The sequence below is a fragment of the Syngnathus scovelli genome, chromosome 1 (assembly GCF_024217435.2).
Source record: "Syngnathus scovelli strain Florida chromosome 1, RoL_Ssco_1.2, whole genome shotgun sequence".
Classification (NCBI taxonomy): Eukaryota; Metazoa; Chordata; class Actinopteri; order Syngnathiformes; family Syngnathidae; genus Syngnathus; species Syngnathus scovelli.
In genome coordinates, this window is record NC_090847.1 from 13,571,904 (window position 1) to 13,594,557 (window position 22,654).

The 22,654-nt window shown below is 39.1% G+C and overlaps 1 protein-coding gene across 2 annotated transcripts in view; it reads right to left on the bottom strand.

Annotated features, from left to right (window-relative positions):
* Positions 1–324: 324 nt before the first annotated feature.
* Positions 325–22,654, bottom strand: part of pcdh11 (protocadherin 11) — a 138,163-nt gene continuing 115,833 nt past the window's right edge. For both annotated transcript variants that reach the window (XM_049739771.2, XM_049739764.2), the window contains one exon: positions 325–4,571. In XM_049739771.2, coding sequence (XP_049595728.1) covers positions 4,111–4,571 — 461 coding nt within the window. In that variant the 3' untranslated portion in view covers positions 325–4,110. The remainder of the gene's footprint in view (positions 4,572–22,654) is intronic.

The following is a 22,654-nucleotide window of genomic DNA, read 5'->3' on the forward strand; positions in this document are numbered from 1 at the left end:
AAAATGCCTTGTCTAAATACATTACAAATACTTTGGACCAATTTTCGGTTCGTATGTTGGCTTAGCCCTTAGCAGGCATTCCAATTTCTCATGTGTCAATTTTATTGTATTGACATTTTTCAATATACTAACAGTAAAGTGTAATACCAACTTCACAAGTAAGTGTGGTTAAATAATACTTACCTGTATAACATTTAAATGACGAGCAAAGCTTGACTCTGGGAATTAATTCATTGCACTCTGATTACACTCTGATTAATCAATATCAGTATCAAACCCTTGAATGTAGTTGGTTCCACTGTTTATGCAAAATGACAAGCGTGATTTCTGTACACGTTTGGAGAGTCAATATTTAATGGCGCAGTTAAAATTCAAAGACCAAGAAAAAAACATTTCACTATATCGAAGTCATTTTTATAATATTAAATGGTATATCTTACAAAGGCATAACAACACAGACTTTATAGATTTAATTGACCAATACAGATTTGCTGGCAAGCACTGAAGCCTTCTCAAAGCAAACATAACTTCACTCACTGGTAACTAATTTACAAGCATATACTTATCATATTCTGATATAGACTTTGTACAAGATACATGAATGGACATACATTATTATGGCTAAAGGTATATGCCAATTTGCCCTCACAAACACTCATACACACACGCACACACCCTCATATTATTATGTATTATTATTATTATTATTATTATTATACATACTCATTTACATTGCAACAGAGATTGTCATCTCATCTTTTCTTATATTTTCCTTTTACCCCATTTTCCCATTTCCACATTGTGACTTGCCCCTTGGCTTTAATAGTTACTATAGTGTGTCCATTAGTAATACTGTTCTTATGGGTGCTATGTACAATGTGATATAAATTGTGTATACTTGGAAACCCAAGTAGTATGCAAAACATTAAGACATTTGAATGTGTGTTCTCCATTTAACATTGGTTTAGTTTCATAAGACAAACAGGTAGAGCAGATAACATTAATACTGACACTGAATCTAATGATGGATGCATCAACAATACAGTCAAGAGCTAAAACGCCTCGTGGGAGTCAAAACAGTTCATGCAAATTATACCACAGGTTGAGTGAGATTTGTTTCAAATGTAAAGGCATTGTCTTTTCTGCTGTGCATCTGTAGCTATTTTGAACTGTTTTGAGCAGTGAGCTTGCAAAAAGAGAAACAAGGAAAATACAATGTGATCTAAAGCATGGAGTGGAAAGTCTGTGATTGCTGAATACTTCAACTGTATATTTAGGCTGATAAAAAAGGGTAAATTCTCAATGCTAGTTTTGCTTTCTGTTGAGAGAAATAAAAGAGGGTGAATGTACAAAATCAACCAAAAACATAATTTTAGAATCCAAACCCACAACATACCAATGCATTTAATTGGCACAGTAATGTGGCCGCTGCAACTTGACTGCACATTATAGTGGCAAGATAACACCTTGAAGAAAACACACTATATTATACCCAAATATTGTGCATATTTTACACGTGATTGGATAAATGATTTCCATCGTGATCTTTTCTTATGACATAGTGACGGTGTATCATTGAATATGAATATTCTCTCCCTCTGTGATATGAGGGAGGGCACAATTTCCTGCGACATATTTCTAATAGCCCAACAAGAATAATGCATGTCCTCATTCCCCCAAATTGTTACAAAACCCATTATTTTTGTTTAATGTCTTGTTTTTGAATGTCGACAATCTGTAAACATAGATTAAAATGGCCCTTTCAGAAGCAATTTCACTCAATCAGTATGATGTTCCCAATGATATGTGCGCCGTTGACTGAATATGTTTGTGCCATTTGCAGAGCTTTGTGTTTTCAACGGCAAAGAAATTAGATGAAAAGTGATGGAGGAAAGAAAATCAGGTAATCTCAAACAGGGAGCTCATCATCATCATCAACCGTTCTTTAGGAAGATTGATTAAAATGCTGTCTTTTTTATTGCATTTATTTTCATAATTACCTCAAGTAGAATTGAACAGACTCATTTCCCTGTCCATGGCACAACTCATTCTATGTGATCATTTGTCTGAATCTTGGATTAAGCCTCTTTACAAGAATCAGACCCTTGACCCCAGAGGGTCTTAAAGTAAAGTTGCAGAGGCGGCATGCATGCAAACAGTTTGCTTTTCACTCTCTCCAAAGAATGCCTTGAAACATTAGACATGCAGAGCTGTTCCCAATTTGCAAGATGGTACAGGGAAATGAATCACATGAATCATATACTTGGTGATTTAGACACCTGGCTTGGGTGTTTGTGGGAAGCGGAGACACTTAATGTGGTTGCAATAGATTATACTGCACCCAATCTGTTCGAGTGTAGTTATGTTGGAGCAGCTATCATCATCAGCACAGTTTACACAGACGATTTGAAGCGTTTTGCATTGTCTGAACCGTCACTGACGCGTGCATTTTTTCCCTTTTTCTGGTCACTGGTCATATCATGGTACACTGTAAAAAAACAACTAGTAAATGAAAATGTAAACTAAAGTTTTGCACTGCGAACAGTAATGTCAGCATTAACAGGTATTGATAATTACATATGATGAAACACAGCTAAATGGAATTTTATAATGGTAATTAGTATTGGGAGTTAGTAATGACACTGGAAGACTGCTAGCATATTATGAATATATTTTTGAGGTCTTACCACCTTATCATTGTTGGTGCAAGTTGCAAGAACATTCCGCTGTTAGCCCAGAGAGCAGTCCTATAGACCTCTTAACCACAATTAGGGTATCTACCAACTTCACACCTCAGCGTAATTAAAGGAAGAATTTTATAAATTGGTTCAATGGTTTTGTGTTATGTGGCGGATTCTAAGCAGCAAAATATGACCAAAGGAACAAAAGGAAATAAGGGGGTGGGGGTTGGACTCTCACCTTTCCAAAGCACATCCATCTGCACATTTCAAGGCGCGATAACGAGACGACTTTGAACAGCAAGCACTTTCTTAATGGCAGAGAGGTGCAGCATACAGCATATGGGAAACATCTTGGATATGTTTGTGCTAGTGTTCAGGATTTTACCGGTCCTTGGTGAAAAGAATGCAAAAAAGATTACCAGTGCTGTCTACCAATGGCCTAGTTATGCTTCTCAAATGTTTTTTTCTCCCTCCTAAATCTTTCCTCAGTCCTCCCGACCAAAATAGACTTCTGTAACATGTTCAGGCAAGACAAACGAAACATCTTCCACCACCAAAGGAGTTTGTGCTGCATATTATACAGAGTAATATTTCACTAGATCTCAAATAGAAACACCACCCTGGGCCCCTAATTAGCATTTAGCCCAAATTAGCTTACTCAACACACTCAACATAGTGTATTTGCATTTTTTTCTGCATGAGTAAATGGTCTTTTAGGACACAGTTGCACAAAGCTGGCCACAAGGAGTATAAGTACATTGTTCCACTATATTACTAACCACAAATTACATACTCAAAGCAAAAGTCACTGTTTTTTTTTTTTTTTTTTTGTTTTTGTTTTTTTTCTGTGGTGAAACGACTTTGGTACTATGTTTATTTCCTCAGCCAAAAAGGTTCGCTGTGCATTGTTGTTCCTCTGTTAGTTTGCAGGAGTTCCCAAAAACTGCTTAACCTTCTGCCACCGAATTGTGGCGGAGTGAGGCATGGGCCACAAAGTGAGTTTTTCCAAAGAGTGAGTGCTCCACTCATGTTACCATTGTGATATAGATTTGTCCCTTTTTCAAAACCTTATAAATCCTGGCATAAGCAACAGTTGGGTATCTTTGAAGGTTTGCTGCTGATCCCGTGTTAGGCCTTGGTGGAGGTTTTTGCAGTCAGGGCTAATATTCATGGGTCAATGACAATGGATGTTAAACATTCAATTTAAAAGGTTTGAGCGCTCAGACTGTCCCCACATTATTATTAGGATACACTTGTTTCAAAATCTCATGGTGAACTCCATTGTTAGATGTTCCCATTAGTAAACCCAAGCTGGTCATAGTTGGTCAAAATGATCCATACCGCCACACATACGGGTTGATTGACTAATAATAAAGTCATTGAAAAAAGCTGGATGGAGTCACATGTGCAGGATGTCAGGCCAATGCTCTTACAGCTGGTGCTCATGTAGGAAGGAGCCACTACCAATGCCGGTCGCTGTCTGCTTTCCAGGAGATGAAAAGCTCGCCAAGGGGATAACCTTGACAGTGTCCTCCTTCTTACTGCAGTGTCTCTCCAAGGTGTTGTAGAACTGCGGCCGGTTATGTACTTTGTCCAGCTCGTCTTTTTTAGGCACAGACCTTCCCAACGTGTGCCGGCCATCCATGGTACTAAGGCTGCCCATGTTAACCTTGACTCCGCGGGCACAGCTCTGCTGGAAGCCAAAAGAGGGGAGCGTACCGGAGATGGCAACAGAGGTAGGGGTGGAGGCGGGACTTCCGCTTGTCGGACTCTGGAACTGGGTGAGGGTTGGTGGCATCCAGCAAGTGTCAGAGTGGCCCAGTATCAGACACTCTTGGGTACAGGTCTCAGACGCCTCAGCCAAAGCTTTCTGGAGGTTCACCTCGATGGCTGGAGATAAACACATAATAAAATCCACACGTGAGAGCACTTAAATACATTGGAATGTGGTGATTTACTGAAGTCACGAAATCAAATGCGAGGAGAACAAAGCCATTGTCTCATCAGGCTTAATAAGTGTCAGCCTTTTGACAAATTGAAAGTTAGTGATAAATGTTTCATTTCATCTAATAATGAGGAAAACATTAGAGGAGCATTTAATTTTCATTGGTATTCCCACGACACAGTTTGTTTACCTACAATATGCAACAAATTCCCTGAAGCTTAATTAGACTGAAAAAAAAAAGTCTTGTTGTTTCTATCACGGATTGGCTTTCCTGCATTAAATTTTTAATGAACGTTCACACAAACAATGTTTATTTTAGTCACTGTCAAAGTGACACGCCTCAAAACACTCATTTTTCTGAATCCCAAGTAAATCTGATCAGATGGAATTATTAAACTGAAAAAGTCAACACTTAATTACAATAACCAGGCAGCATGTATGGACAAGACAAAAAAAAAAAAAGAAAAGACTAAACGAGCAGACAAATCAGCAAGGCCATAAGCTCCGAAGCAATCTTATCTCATTATCCGCGTGCTGGTATCATATGTGGAATGAGTCTGGTGTGAGGCTTCAGCATTGAGCCTCAGCAATAAAGCCTGTCAAGTCAGATAATTAGAATGTAAAACAGTGCAACGAGTAGCCCGGCAGTGTTCCGTTTCCTCGGCCATGCGAGGGACAGAGGAGTCCACGTTTGAACATCACTTCATTCCTCTAGGCCTCTGCTTCAAGCTGTCACGCAGAAATTATTTAGTATATTTGCATAAGTAAGAATGCTATAAATAATAAAAGGTTTTTTTGTCCCTCGGATGACTTCATGCTTTTTGCACAAAAAAAGTTGCACAGAAGACATTTGCCACCACATATTAGGTTTGATGGCTTTAGATGAAAGCAAATAAATATCTTGAGATTCATTATTTAGTAAAAAGTGACAATATGACACTCCTTGGACACTTTAGTAGGCACTTCTATACAAGCTATAGATGAAGGATGAGAGCTGCATTAAAAATTATACCTGAGAAGCAGGTTAGACATTTTTTGGCATCACACTGACTCTGAATGCAATTAATATTTTAAGAAATAGGACATACATTGCAACCACAAAAATACAATACATATTGTTAAACTAATAATTTTCATGTATGCATGTATGATACAGCTCATTTTGTGGCTGGTGAGTGTATTCAACATATGCCGAAAGTGGAGTCAGATCGGTGCTTCCCGTATTGAAATAGAGTCTGGGACAAAGAGTGTATAAATCCTTTGGGTTGTATAAAGGTGTCACCTTTTAAAGGGTCGAGAACTTCATTAAGGCAAAAATGGGCCCCATGTTGTCATTCTCCGAGCTACAACAGCCAAGCTCGAGCCAAGTCTCCGATTCAATGTGTTTTCTTGTACTTTAATGAGGTTACACTATTAACATAAAAGTCTCACTTGACAGGCAAGCAGAGACACAAATAAACAAAAAGCTCACAGTTCTGTTACTGTCCTCGACTTTTTTACATCCAAAGGTGGGGCCGACAATAAACTCCGATTCAAAGCTACTTTAGAAGAAGTAAGAAGAATGCCTTTATCGTACAACTGGTATACCTTCAAATTGAGATATTTCATCAGTGGGAGGGAGGCTCCTGCCATGCCCTACTGGGAGCAAATTAGGGTTCAGTGTCTTGCTCAAGGACACTTCAACAGGATTGAGGATTGAACCCACAACCTGTAAGTTGGGAAACAAACACGCCACCACTGAGCCACATTGCCCCTTTTATGGGTTTATAAAACTCGAACCAGCTACAGCTGTCATATTTTGAATGCATCTCCACAAGACCGGGCCCTGCACTATTTCCTATTCCATCGGGACAGTTTGGATGGGCAGGTGGGAGCATGGCATGAGCTATGTCATTGGCATCTCAGGCTGCTTTTGTCAGTCAGAGGAATGATGCAGCCCGCTTAAGATGCTTGCGTCTTTTGTATTCAGGGGAAACAGCCATACCCTGCAGGGCTTTCGACACATCTCCAAACGCCCCATATCATGGCGCTGTAAATTTCCTCTCCGCATTTCTTTCAAGGGAAATGTGAATAGCCGACACGCGGGGTTCATAAGAGACAATAGCGTGTAATCGAAAGCAAAGCATAGATCAGACCTACTCTTCTCATTTAAGTTGTTTTAAACAAAGTGGTTCTCAAACTCTGCCACCCATTTAGTAAACTCGCAGAAGACAATTAAACATCTAATGCGAGTTCGGCCTCACAAAGATAAGTGACGATTCAATTCACAAACTGATTCCAAACAGCCTGCGGGCCAAATTAGTGACTCAGTCATAATTAGCTACACTTTTTTTCAACACACCGGTTGCACACTTTAGCTGGTATCCAATAGACAATATTTGTCTGACATCACTGCATCCTTTAGTCAGGAAAAACACTGCCGCAGCCACCTTCTGCGAACCTTCCATTTGTGTGATCAAACCAAACACGGAATCTGGTTTGAATATGCTCTGAAATCCAACATTTATGGACTAAAACTACTAGCTATGAAACTATACATCACAATTTTACTGGACACGCGTTAGTGCACAAATGCTTCTCTATAATGACCAATAAAAAGTGCTTCATTTAAACATATACCGTAAGGTGGTTGAACAAGACAAATTGCATTTCCATGATAGTTTGCATTTCAATCCGCTAACCTTGGATAAGAAAGGAAATGTTTTGAAGCTTATTTTCTGATTTCAGGGTTTTAAATATTTATAAGGCCTTCGTTTGCCATGTGTAATTCAGTCTCCACTAAAGGCTGAATAAAACACCTCTCCTCTTGGGTTTATTTTGGCTTCAGGGTAATGTTTGATTTCATGTACCATATTGGTGGTAAACAGTGCACAGCAGAGCGTCGTGATATAAGTGCCATCTTAAAACAGACATGCTGTATGTTTATCCATTTCAGGTTTTTCTCATACTTGTCTGCTTATAAACATCCTCACATAAAATACAACACTTACGATACAATTTAGAAGAACCTTGACGATATTTACTGACAGAACTGCTTACATCCTGATGAGCCTCACATTAATGTCTGCACACATATGATTCAGCTCATTATATCGGTGTTCACAAACTCATTATTGTTAATTAAAAGGATAATTGCCAGTCATCTGGGACATTAGACTCTTGAAACCAGCCATCAAAAAGGTGGACCTGGACACATCATTTCCAGTTCTAACTGAAGCAGTCCTCTATACACAATGCATAAAACTGTCGAGTTTGTGATGTTATAAATTTCCACACTCCATCCAAGCATGCAGGATCATGCTCATATTTTGAATGGTTATGTTTGATCGTCTCGGGTGTACCGTATAGAGAACTAAATGTGTCAAGTTCAATCCCAGGATAATCGTAGAGCATCCACTGACTTCTGGCAGCACATAAAACTACCTGTTTTGTTTAACTTGACCAGTGAAGTTTTGATTCGGAGGCTGTCACTGAGCAGCGCGTTTTATTTTTGCTGCCAACATTTTCAAGCATAAAGAAATGTGTTTCTTGACATATACTGTTCGACATAGAACAAAAACACAGCTAAGCCAAATGAATAGGAGCACTTCTCAATGATGTTTATTTCTGGACTGGCCCTTGAAAACGATTATATTAAAACAAGCCAGAAAATATCTTCACTCATACGCAAGTATTCCCACTGGAATATAAAAATGTCCATCCATACGAACAGTGTGAATTTGCTCATTTGGGGATAAGGGGAGTCCTACATTTGTATTAAAAACACAACAAATTCTGTGTTCTTTTAATGGGCACAATTGTTGTTGTTAGGATAACCCAATCGGAAAGAAACATCTGAAGCAGAACAATAATAATAATATGAAAATGGAGATGTTATGGAGTTGACATCCACCCACAAATCTCTCTCACATGCATTCAATCAGGTTGACTTCTTGCACCACTTTATAGCCTTTTTATTTTCTATGAAAATTACTATGCCAACCATTTGGGTTAGTATAAAAGTTCAAAGTACTGACTCGGAGTCTGTGACCACACAATAATAAGTCTCAGCTCTATTTTCATGCACAGTCTCAGAAATGTTTGTGTACCCTAATTTTCATGCAGGCGCAAGCCTCACTTTATCTGTTTAGGGAATTTGGCAGAGCATTTTGCGCCTAGCTGAGTTTTAGCGGGGGTGTGTCCTTTGACAACATCTGACAATTTCGTGGCAAAAAGTAATCAAAATCTTATGCCTGCCGAGACCATATCTAAATCCGGAACAATAGGTAGATTGCTTGTCGACAGTTATTTTGGGACAGGAAGTCAGATTCTGAGCTCCACAGACGTGTGTGAATGTGAAGAGCGGGCATTAAACCATTTGAATCAGTGTATAAATAAATTCATTGAATGCATTATTATTATTATTATTATTATTATTATTATTATTATTATTATTATTATTATTATTATTATTGTTTTTGCTATTAATCACCTCACTGGCCAGCATGCAGATGGCGGGGAGGGCACACAAATGATTGGTGATGGGGATGCGTATACATTCGCGGATATAGAATTAACACACCAGCGGTTATAAACAGCTGTATGTTACCACCCATCACAAATAATTGGTGTGAGACTCCATAGCGCCACATTTAAAAGGAATGGAACGGGGGCACGTTGATTTTCAGAAAATCAAGATCACTGTGTTCACACCCACAAAGGCGCAAACTGTCCTTTTCACGTGAGGCTGAAAAGGCTAATTGTTTGCTTTTAGCAGGAGATATCAGAATACGTATAACCCCTTGTGAATGCAATGTGAAGGCAAAACTTGTCCCATTTACTGGTGACAAGGTCAAGGAGGGTGACGTAAAAAAGATATATATATTTTAAAGCTTTTTGGAAAGCTCAAGATCACAGAGTTCAGGGGTCTCATGTTGGAGAATGACGTATCTTCAAGAGAGCATGTTTGGCCAGACATTTAGTCAAACCTATTACTATAGAAAACACACTTTTGTTATGTGTAACTAAATGAAACATTTGCACACAACCTACTTTCAGCGCCTTCAATTTTGCAATTACAATTAGATAAGACAATGGTCTCGTAGATTTAAGTCATGAAAACATACAGATCTAATGAATAGCCTCTCTCAATGGAGACAATGTGATACAGATAAGAGGGGTGAGGTCATCCATATATACTCTAGACTAATTACTTCAGATGCATTTACTGAGACGGTGCTGACAACAGAGAGTCTCAGAGCCACATACGTATTTATCAGCACTTGTGGGACCTTCACACTTCCTAGCCTGCAATCCATCTGCACTTGTCCACTCTGTGGCTTCTTCTTCTTCTTTTTTTTTTCTTTCTTTCAAACTTCCAGCAGTTTGACCCATTGTAACCAAAAGTAATTGCAGGCAGAAAACAACATCTAATGATTACTTTATCTGTAGGTCTCAGCAAGAGTGAAAAGTCACAGTAGACAGGTACTTCGGACAAAAGGAGAAGTCCTTTTTTTGCTCCTGACACACAATTTCAGACAACAAAGAATATTATTGACTTGGCCAAGATTAGAACACAGAAACAAATAATGAAGCACTAGAAGCAGACAAAGCGCACAAAGGGGAAAAGAACAACCCAGGCAAAATACTTGCTGCTTCTTTCTTTTGTTGTCATTGATTAAAGGTAAGGTGTGAGTTGAAGTGGCTTTTTGTCCACCATGCAATGTACACACGTGAATGTAAATTTCAACTACACTAAAATGGTTTCACTGGGAGCAATAACAGTACCAAAGAGACAGTTTTTTCCTTTCCAAATACAGTGCTGAACAATTGTATTACTGAACCTGATATAAAAACAAGAGGCTATGCTAGTTTTTAATGCGAACCCTCTTCTGATTCAATGAGCTGTTTATGTTTTGTCATTTTGACCTTCTCAATATGAATGGCTTAACGATTACTGTATAGAAACATTGGTATTAGTAAATTCCAATTATGTTCATTTAGGTTAGCAGTGGCATAAACCTAGTATTGGTTGGACATTTATTTCTTAGGCCCTGTATATAAATACACAGTGTTGTGGGCACCTCCTACACTATTACTGGAAATGTATGAAGCCCAAGACAGTTTTTTTGTGGTCAGTTGGCTTGACACTTGACTTTGCTTGCATGACATTGCTTGATTGCACCTCCTTCATTATGTATCTGGGCTACTATTTGGTCACCTCCACACCGCCTTTAACCGCCCACCCACCCATGAAAAAGATGTGTTGTCATTATCAGCACAATCAAGCCTGGTCAAATGCACAGCATGGGCCAGGCAGATGAAAGGTGCAAACACCGTAACAATCTGCAATCAGCGCTCATCACTACAATGATACACAGAGGAGGTGGGGGACTAAAGAGTTTCTGAGGGTGGTTCAAACTGAGGATGTGCAAACACCCACAAACACCACACTTTTATATTTTAAAGTCTAGCACAAAGACATGGATGTGCAGGCGGTGAACACTGTAGATATGTACAGTGGATGTGGGCTGCCACTGATACAATAGTAATATATAAATGCATACAGTATGCACGGGTTGAAAGAAATGTGAATAGTACTATCTTGAAATTCATTGCACATGGATGACTATTCAAAAGCCTACACAGTCTACTAACCATCTAAATGAAAAGCTCTTGCATTGACAGAGAAAAACAATACTTACTACATTCAAATAATCAATGGTTTCACAATTTTAGCATTTATTGTAAATTTTTATTAAAAAAAAAAAGCAAATATGATTTAGAAAAAATACAGTTTTCTTTTCAAACCAAACTATTAGACCAGTGGTTCTTAACCTGGGTTCGATCAAACCCTAGGGGTTAGGGTTCGAAAGCGCCTCCACTGCGGAAGTTTGAACACACTTGATCTATCGTGTAAATTCGTGATGACGCATATCTGAACTGGTCTCACAAAGGCAACAGCAGAAGTCACACTGATTTGCAGGTATGTAATTTGTTGTGAGTTCATGCATCGTGTTGGTTTTGTTCTTTGAACAAGGTGATTTCATGCACAGCTCCTTTTGTGCATCAGTAAAAAAAAAAAAAAAACGTCTATATCTTGAATGTGAAAAAAAAAATCATTTTATTTCTCACTAAAGAGGGTTCGATGAATGCACATATGAAACTGGTGGGGTTCGGTACCTCCAACAAGGTTAAGAACCACTGTATTAGACCAAACATTAATATGTGAGGCATATTTCAAGCAGATTCTCAACTATTAAAACATGTTGCATCTCAGGTAACAACAGCAACAAAACAGCTGTCATATAAACAAAATCTTTGTTCAGATGATCAAACAGACAAGAGGAACTGTACTAGGCAGACCTACATCTCATGTCATGTCGCAAGCAAATTCATTGCACTGACCCATTGCCCCCAATTATTATGGAAAACAAGAATGAATCAAATTAACATTGAAGAGATCTCCGGGCACTGTCTAGCCAATGGAGTCAGCGTCAGCCGGCAGAGAGAGGGTAATAAACAAGGTGCCACTGCATATGCTATATATCTTGCAGTCATTGATGATTAGCTCTGTTTTCCTTTAGCCATACATTACTGTTATTGCCTTCACGGCGAGACAGATAGGGAACGGATACAAAAGCATCCTCCAGCCCATCTTTCAACAAACTGGCAGGCTGCAAACCACTCAGCACTGCAGGGGTTGAATGGTCTCAGCGCTTGATAGAGAGCATAATCCCTTACAGGGGCTGAGGGTTAGATGTGTGATGCAGGTTTCATCATTTTTTGGTCGGCTAATGTACAGTACATGTATTCCGTGGAACACTATCCAATCCCACTGTAGACAGAAAGATTGGGATAGCATTAAACACATGAAAAAAAAATATTGTTTGTATCCCTTCTGCATCATACACTCTTTTACAAATCTTGTTTTTGATTAGATTTTTTTTTTTATTGTTCTCGAGGACCATTTGTGAGGTCACTGATGTTGGAGCTGAGAGAAAGCCTGGAATACATTTTCTAGTTCATCCCATATTTGGTAGTATCAATTATCAAAAGCTCAAAGCATAGTCACTTGCTCACTCACGAGGCATGAACACAATTAAACCAATAATTGTATTGCTGTGTGAGTTAAAAAATGAATGACTTATTTGACTCAGATGTAGCCCTGAATTTTTCATACCTTGTCTACTTTTGTTTTTTCACTTGATGAAGACATAACAATATGGCAAACATCTTCAATAAAAGCTACATTTTCCAGGGAGATTCAACAAAATGCATTTTAACTCAAAATTGTTTCACTGCACTTCATTTTCTTTAAACACCTGCAATATTGTAATCTTCATCTACATTCTCTTTTTTAGTTGTTATTACCCAAAAACATTTCTTAAAGATGTTCAAGATTTAGGGAAAACATTTTAGCACACAACTGTTCCCTACAAATTTTACAGTCCTTGCTCTGGAGACAATTATTACATTTTCACTTAACCCTTGAATACAATTCATCAACCATAATGAGTCTGCTACACATTCATAAAGATGGTACAGAGAGAGAAAAAAAGGGTAGAAACCAGGGGGGAGCAGTGGAGAAGTTCCCATTTTCTCAGTATGCCAGAGACGGACCAGTTTTTGTAATTCATCCATCCACATTGGCATGCGAGAAAGCAAGATAAAAGTCATATAGTAATTTATCAGTGCCAAACAGGAAAGCAGAGACAAACAGCTACATTCAATAAATCATGGCTTTACTTTGCCTGTCTTGATGGTGACTGTCACAATTCTTCACCCAAAACAGTAGCCACTTAAAGTTCAGATATATATGCCTATGACTCCACCAGGGGACTCACAGACAGATATGCCCTCTCAAAAATCACAGATACTCAGTGGATTGTCTTAATGTTGATGTCACTACACACTTCGTTTGGGCGGAATGCAAGCACAGCCATTTTTGAGTAACACTGAAAACGGAGCCGTGTTCAACACGAGGCGACAAGAGTGCATGTGGCGGTGTGAGGAAAAAAAGGAAACAAGATTCAACCTGTCTTAACAGATTGTGTTGTTGTCACATCAGAAAACTGAGTGAACCAAAATTTGTGTGTGTATGTGTGTGTGTGTCAGTGCACATGTGTGTGCGTTTTATGACCGAGCAAGAAGACAGCATCATTGTTGAACAGATCTTCGACCCTTCTATGCAATAAAAAATATTCACAAGGCAAGCATACACCTATTCACATCCATCGATTTGTATCTAAGGCGGACTACACCCTGGACTATGCACAGACATCCTTTGACCCTCAAAATCAAACTGTCATTGAATGGATCATTAATATTATTGTGATCACTAATACATTTGCAAGTCCATTTTTGCCGCTGTCGCGTTGACTCTTCAATTCGAACAAAAGTGCGTCAACAGAGGAAAAATAAAACCCAAATGATGAAGTAAAAGGGCAAATGCAGAAAGTGGGTTCACTGATTATTTTCAGTGTGTGATGATGAAGAGAAAGCCCCAGTGGTTCAGACCGTCCTCACAGGAGGAGTTAGCGAAAATGGCAGTGCAATGTTCCATCCGAGACTGTAGGCGACCCATTGACCTGAATGCCTCTGCTGCTGTTTTGCCTAAAGCGTTAACTATCTCTATTAACACGCCTTTGACGTCTTTGATTTTGTCTGCCTGTCGAGCCCCGAGGACGCTTGTTCCTCCTTAGGCGCCATCCTCTTTATGTCATCTGTTTAGCACTCTGCTGGCATGACAAACACCCGCAGAGGCGAGGCAGTTGTCATTGCTTGCTTTTGGTATGGACCCAAAAAAAAAACAAAAAAAAAAAAGACAAATAGCATGTAGAGACTACAATTGCATAAACAAAAACACACCACCTAACTTGGCCTGTTGTTTGTGGGAATGCGGGAGATAGAGAGGGAAAAAAAATCCACTAGGATTCCTTGGCTCATCACCGCAGCCAGAGTTATACTATAGGCAATTTCGTCCTGAGGATGAGTCCCACCTTCTGTGTTTGTATGCGTTTGAGTGAGAGTGAAACAGGCTGCCGCTCTGTGTAATTCAGTGCGTGGGGGCACCGGTACCCATTTCTATGATAATTTCCTACTCACTATAAGCAAAGACAGCAAGACTGATACAATTCATTTCCTCTTTATTCACTGGTGTGGAAATGTTGGGCCTGGCGGAAGTTATTTGTGAAGTCTTTTAGGGTCGTGGGGTGGGGAGGGGCTTGTGTTTCTGGTGGGAGGAGAAAGCACAGGGTGGCTGATTTTGGAAGACATGCATTGGTAACTTTTTGTTTTTTCTCTCAGACAACAGACTTATTTTGTATGAGGACCTGCATCAAAGCCAATTGGTCCTGATATCTTAAAAAGCAGACAAGGCTGATCAGCTCAGGGGTGTGTCTTCTGCACCCCTTGATTTCAACTTATCCCTTTCAGTCCATCACTGTAACATTCGATATTCCAGATCTGATGACCTGCCACCCATCTGCCATTCCTTTACTCATCTATCTTATATTGCTCATTATTTCAAACTTTCTAATATTGCTCATTATTTCTAACTATTGGGTAGCTTGTTACAATACAAATGAAATCTCCTCTGCCTCCACAATGACCGCAGGAGGTCAGCGTTGAAGGTCACTATATAACCCAGCTGTTACGTATGCTATTTAAGAAGAGATTCACACTTGTTTCAAGCCTGACTTTAGTTGGCCAACCACTAAGCTAAGCCTGTTGAGACGGAAGAGTGTTGGCGAATGACACATTCAGGTATGTGGTAATTGAAAGGCTCTCAACTGCACCTTTCAAGGCATATGTGACTGCTCTGATATACACTGCGAATGATGTAGAGGGCAAATTTACAACCATACACAGCTAATCTCGGCTGTCTGGTGTGGGCAGCGGGTCTTAAATGTGGCGATATAACAATGACATATCAGATAATGTAGGTTTACTCGCATGTGACATGTTTACCCGCAGCATTGCAACCAGTTTATTCGTGGGATGACCAATAATATTAATGTAACTCCAGTATATCTTGTTCAGTATCTACAAAAATAAACCCTTCATAGTAGGCTTTCTGTATTACTCTGTAATTGAATTGTATAACTAGCTGCAATATATAGATAAATAAAAAACAGAGGGCAGCATGTAAGTAAGGGAAACAATTATCTGATATTGACAGCTAGCGCAATCAAAAGATCCCCTGCCAGACTCAACGAGGTGCCAATCAGCCGAGCGTCTCTATCCCATCTTGCTGTTGCCACCGCTGCTTTTCATTTCACCCAGATTCTTCCGTGGTGGATCATCAGTCGATAGCGCACAGCTGATGCGTAATACTGAGTAATGACATTGGCCAAGCCCTACATTCTTACGCACCCAACTCCCCCGCATGTTCTCCAACCTACCAGCAAGTAGGAAAAAAAAAATGTTGCCAGATCCACAGGCCTCAAACAAATACGCAAGGATATGTTTTTGTTTTTTTTGCTCAAACTATTAATGTAATTTCAAGCTTAAGGTGAGTCATACACTATTAAAAATACCGGGTTTAAAACAACCCGATTTGGATAAAAAGTTGTACTGTCACGGCTTTTTTATTCAGATTTTTTTTAATGAGACGTAAAATATTAAAAATCATTTGTTTACTCGACAGCTATCAAAGATCCAAATTAATATTGAACAAAAAACATTGTGATGTTATTAGTCCACATCATGTTTAGGTATTTTGAGATTTGAAGTGATCACTTCAAACCTCAGATCTGTACGTGTCTGGTTCTAATTTTTCATTTGTTTTTTTACCTGTGCAGTATTACCCTCAAACAGAATACCGTAATGGAAGAGAAGAAGTTCACCTCTCCTCTAAGTACAAACATCATTCCGTTTAGAAATATCCTCACGTAAATGTATGTGTCAAGACAATGAGTTGTATAATAGACACTTTCTAACCCCGAATTGTCAAGCAGTAGGAGCAGCACTGCAATTTTGCATAGGTGTGATATTGAAGTGCCATCCCGGGAAAGAAACTCAAATTATTTTCTCATCATTCCTACTTGTCTTTGCCTTCAGAGTAGCTCTTGTTATTCTCCCTCATTGCCTCTGCTCGCAAGGTTGCTCCCTGCATCACAGAGTGAACATTTTTTAACATTCCATTTCATATTTGCAGGTTTTTGGTAGCATGTCAAGAATCTATTGAAAGTCTCTTTACAGCAAAAAGAAAAAGACTATAGAGAGGTATCAAGTCCAGCAAAAAGACTCCTTTTGACATCATCTGCTGGTGCCTTCGAGCAGGATTTACTGTTTCTTTCATTACCGCTCCTCATCTACAATTCACCTTTTATTTATGGTCCTCTTGGGGTGGCAACATATTGAAGTCAGACATTAGGAAGACAGGGTGTTAATCATTCACCGTTCTAATTTGCTAATATGCAAGCATGTGGCCTCGGTCTTTACTATTCATAATTCATTATGGAAATATAATCAGACATCATTCCTCACCGTAAAGACAACACTGCAATGTTGAAAGACACCCTACACCACTATATTAAATGGGCGTCCTTCAAACAAACTGCCTTGTGCACCTGAAAGTGTTTGAGCGCGCTCTGAGCTCAGAGTCTGCGAGGGCCGTTTTTCAGAGCTGTTTTCATTAAAGTTGCTCTTTGATTCAAACACATACTGTATTTTAAGAGCAAGGTAAAACGATTACCGTTTAAAGTGGTTAACACTCCCCAGATGGTAGTTCTCCAGCTAAAATATTAGTCACTGTCATTTCTTTAAATATGTAAGCCGGGAGAATTTTTTCAGGGTCATACTGTACAGAATGGGATAAACATGCTGAAAGAGGAGGGAAAATAATCATTAGTAAACAGACATTTTTCCTACCAACAACTACCACAAATTGGAAGACTAAGGAATGAATTGCAATGATCTTCTATGTGACTCTTAACTTTTTTTCTAATTCTTGTTAAGTCCACACTTCAGAGCAAACAACAGAAAAATGTAAACACTCCTGGCACATGAAGACAGGGTATTAATTTTCCAACTTGGAAACTGTAAACTGAAATTACCTGTGAAGTGGATAATTCTCACTGGGGGAGACATGTATTTTTCTCCTTCCTTGTGTCAACTTCTTTGCAGGGATGTCTGTGTAGACGTGATAAGTGTAATTTGCAAAAAGCAGACAGCTGCACACGCTATCCACATTGTTAATTAAATATTTCTGCCTTTGATGTTTTTCACAGGTTTTAATGGGGGAATAACACAATTAAATTGCATGCTGTCTCCCCTTCTTGAGAAAAGAACAATCTGTGATGGTGCGTAAATAGGAAATTAAATAAACTGCATGATTTTTCACAGAAACTATGCTTGTGTTTCTGCGTGCGTGCGAGTGTTTGATTTGGCACTATAACGGCACTTTTCAAGCACATTAATAAATATTTGTAAACTGATGCAGAATAAACAAAAAATGACATGTATTCAATCTTCTTGTTCAGCATAATTTGCATATAAAACAACAAAGTTTTGGTTATATCCCTTCAATTAGCTCAAGTCGCCTTTACAGACCAATCTTCAGAACTTTAGATGACTTTTTAATGTCTCTCTGGGGGATCTTATTATGACGGTTATTATTATTTTATTATCATTGATTCAAAGCAAAATTCTTAGTCAAAGGTCGGTCAAGGACATCTACGAGAAGTCAAGCAGCAAATGGAATCAATCCAAGGAAGGTGGGTGGGCTGTGTGTACAATTAATCTATTGGAATGCTCAACAATGTTTAGTTTACTCTGCAGTAAGTAGTAGCAACATTCTGGAATACAAATGCTTTGTGAAGACTACACTATGGCTCCAATTAGTCTACATACACTTTGCATTTCAAGACTATAAGCTAGGGAATCAGGAGACGAATAAATAGAGTGTATTTTTAAGCAGGGTCAAACTAAAACCTCAGCCATGTTAATGGCAGGCTGATTATCCAGTTAGTGTTTTTATTCCATCACGTAATTGCTCCCAGGATTGAGTTTTTAAAAAAGGCAATTATGATGTGGGCCAGAAAGCACACCTCACCTTAATGCTCCAATGCATTTCTTATTAATTCAAAAAGGCAGATGAGAGCAAATGTTGAAAAACTACATCTGATGCTAGTCATAAAGCTACTGTCACTATGCAAAATGAATAAAAATGGACTACATGATTCATAAATTAGGTACATTAGGTACACGTTGCACTTAATATACTATTTACTCCACTAATGATGTGTTGATGAAGGATGTGCTTTTTGTGTTTTCTATCAATGCAATGTAGGGAAATAATCATTTTCCAGAAAGGGACCAAAAGTTAATCTCAATGCTTTGCTCATTTAGAACTTGAATTCTAGGCTTCGATCACATCGCAGGGCTTGATGCTTAACTCGGAATTTTGTGTGGATTCCAATTTTTCATTATATGTTAATGCACCCTCAAGCTGTCTTGTGTGTGAATATATGGGTGATCCAAGTGACCCGTGCGCATAAGAAAGAGATATCACTTGTAACATAGTATTTGCTGAAGTAAATGTGAGCTAATCTTTTGATAATTTTATATCAAGAGGTGGAAATACATGAGGCGAGGCTTTTTGATAGCATTTCATGGTGTCGTCACTAAAGATATCATTCACAGGCTCCTCTGAACGCCGTTTTTCAAGAGCATGACGTCTCTTCCGGTGTGGCACGATCACAATTGTTGTCTAAATACATATTAAGCCTGCCTAAATTGACCATGATTTATGTAGCCCACAGATATTACATGAGGAGAAGCCTTTGAAGCCGTCGAAAGGCCCAGCCATCTTTCTAGACCTGTGGAAGAGTTGCGCTGAAATGCGGTATTTGAGGACGCAGGCTTTAAATTTGGACACACAGCCTTTGTCACTGATTTACTAGTATCGTCACAAATGTCCACTTTCTGATTCACGTTTCAAGCGGGATTAAATTAGAGTAAAATGTAACATCATTGCTGTTGCTCAAAACAAGTTTACACATTGACGGACAATCAAAAGTCAAGGAGTCTATCTGTCAGCCTACGCAGAGCGCATGATGACGTCAGACTACAGTTGCATTGTGAAATATCTGATACGTACATATCCGATAAGGGACCACGTTTGAAAGTGGTCCAGGTTGTCTTTGAAAAAAATCAGAATTGAGCCATTTAGACTGTCAGATCAGATACAGGTATATGGGCAAAACCATCTGAATTTAGCTGCAGCATGAACATAGCCATAGTGATTCTTAAGGCTTAGCCACATGATGGTCTGTGATTGAGTTTCAGGTGTGCCTATATAAGAACTCCCTTTTGCAGTACATTAATAGTGCAGGTCCACTGTGGGAGAAGGAGACACATACTCCCACTATAAAAAACTGTGCAACTGCTTTCTTTTTACTGCCCTCTTGACTGAATGTGATTATTTTTTCCACCCAGTCCCTCTTGAGCAACCAAGCGCTGGCAAAAGAAAAAGAAACAAATAATTAAGCGAATTACTTGCCTCTCTCATTAGTGCACATACACTAAATTGCATGGGCAACATCTTACATTTGTCAACCCCACACTAACAAAGAAGTTCAATAGCATTTAATTAGTGACATGCAAGGTGCTGTTGTAGTCACTCTGTTGAAGCTATTTCATGAGCAGCCTGCATCAGTGATTCATTCACAATTGGACACTCAAACAACAGTTTGACAGCGAGGCCCTACAGACTGGACCAGAATTCACGATTTGTGACAGCTTCAACAAGCCAGGATATGAACAACCATCCTGAAGCCATTACCCAAGTACAAATAGTTGCAGCACAAGCTCTGACTTTGTACTCGGCCTTCTTGCTTATTGAGGCATAAGAGCAGCGGGGACATCCGTCTACATTGCACGACACACAAGAGAGTGGATAATCTTAATGGTGGCAGCATGTATTGTGCAGACTGGACACTTGGATGCACGTGCTTACCATTTTGAATCTATCTGGACAAACTTCTGATTGTCCACTCTTTCTAGTAGTCCTCAAACATTCAAGACATCAATGATATCATTGGTCTGTATACTGATGGCTTTTAGGCCCGTGCCAATGCCTGTTGTTGTAATTATAACTGCCTGTTTGCCGCTAATTTTTTAGCTCTGGTGTGATTTGCACGGTCATGAATGGAGCAAGATTGGACGCAGTTGAGGAATACAGTGAGGCAACTGCAGTTAGATACAAAATCATTACGTTTTCCGTTTGTTTGGAGAGTATTGTCTTGTTCAGATATAATAGGATTGGAATTGTTGTATTGTGATAAAAGCCTATTTTGAAACTGGGCAAATACAGAACCTATTGAGCTCCTTTTTGTTTCTATGGGACAAAAGACAAGCTTCTCTTTTGAATTACCCCAGGAGCCATAGAAGCGGGATTTGAATACAAGCCATGAAAATGGTCAGGAGAGCAGCTTTGAGCTAAGGGTGGAAAATGCCAGCTTGAATCATTTTGAATCACTTTATCATTTAAGATGGAACATCTTTGTTCAATACCACGAAGTAATGGCAATGTATGCGATCTGGACCTTGGTTGCAGTTTCAAACTAACAGTTATACTTTTTTTCATGCTTTCTTCGCAAAACTTTGTTGACTTCCAACAATATTTTAAACAAGGAATGACGAGGTGGCTAATTTTGACATTCAGATGAGTAATTATAGTTATTACTTTGTGTGTACTTCTGTAAATTAAACTCAGTATGCTTGGTGTTTTGAATGACATTTGAATCAAAAGAGGCAAAGCAAAAGTGACATCAGATGATGGGGTGGAGCTGCGTGGTAGCCAAGGGTGGCCATGACCATTCCCTTGTCACTCTCTGGTAACCCGGAGGCCACTACCAAACCTAGGGGAAAATTTTGATTTGTGAGCCCTTGATACTCTGCCACCAGTTATTTATATTAATGACATATTTGATCTGAATGCAAATTTTAAAAGAATGTTTCAAGCAAAGAACATTAAATTCTTGAAGTCAACGTCGGTTAGAATCGTTACTTTTTCACATCATAGCAGGAAAACAACGTTTTCTTTATGAAACTAAAGGCATGGTTTCAAGAAATAAAATGCTTATAGTATATACCAATTCTACATGCACACACTCATAATACAAGCAGACACATCAACACAAACATCTAAACAAAAAACAATGCTTAGAATTATGAAGAATTAAGAGATGTTTGTGTCATTGCGCACTGGGAGGCACGTAACCCTTGAAGTGAGGATAACAGGGATTATTTTTGCATCTATATACAAAATAAATACAGACAATTGCACTTACAAAATCAATTAACTGCTACTACATTCATTCACCTTCAGAACTGCTTATTCTCACGAGGGTCGCGCGCGGGCGTGTTTGAGCCTGTCAATTGCAGGGCACAAATAAAAAAAAAAAAACCTGGAGCTATTCACAATCACACCTGCGGAAAATTTGGACTGGTCAATTGGCCCACCATGCATGTTTTTGGTATGTGGGTGCAACAGCGAACACAATATTTTATTTTTGCATGTAACAAAAACAGTTTGACCTCATAATGGTAAAAATTCCTTCACCCAAAGCAATTTACTCCCCCCCCCCCCCCCCCCTTGATTATATTATCACCTTTGAATCTAAATGCCTCCATAGTACTGCAAGCGTTATTTACGCATGTTCATGCTCCTGATGTACACTTTGGGCTTGAGCGATGTCAGGAGTGGCATGTTTGCATGTCGGCCTACTTGCTGGGCTTGCTTAGAATTCAGCAGATGGAATCATGGGATGGAGGTTATCACTATCAGCCAACCTATTCCCCTCTGGACTGTAATTCATTGTCAACAATGTGCTATGGACCCTAAAGGCCCGCCATCTGCTTACTTCCTTTTTCTTCCAAAGGTGAGAAATTTCAAAGCACCACCTGGTTAATAATTTGGCCAGGCGTGAACCCTAGCCTCTCTTGCCCAGGCACTTATAAATAGATTATTTACATGCAGCAAAAGCGTGAAGAAAATGCAGATTGGGTAATTAACGGCTATTGAATAGTTAAATTACAG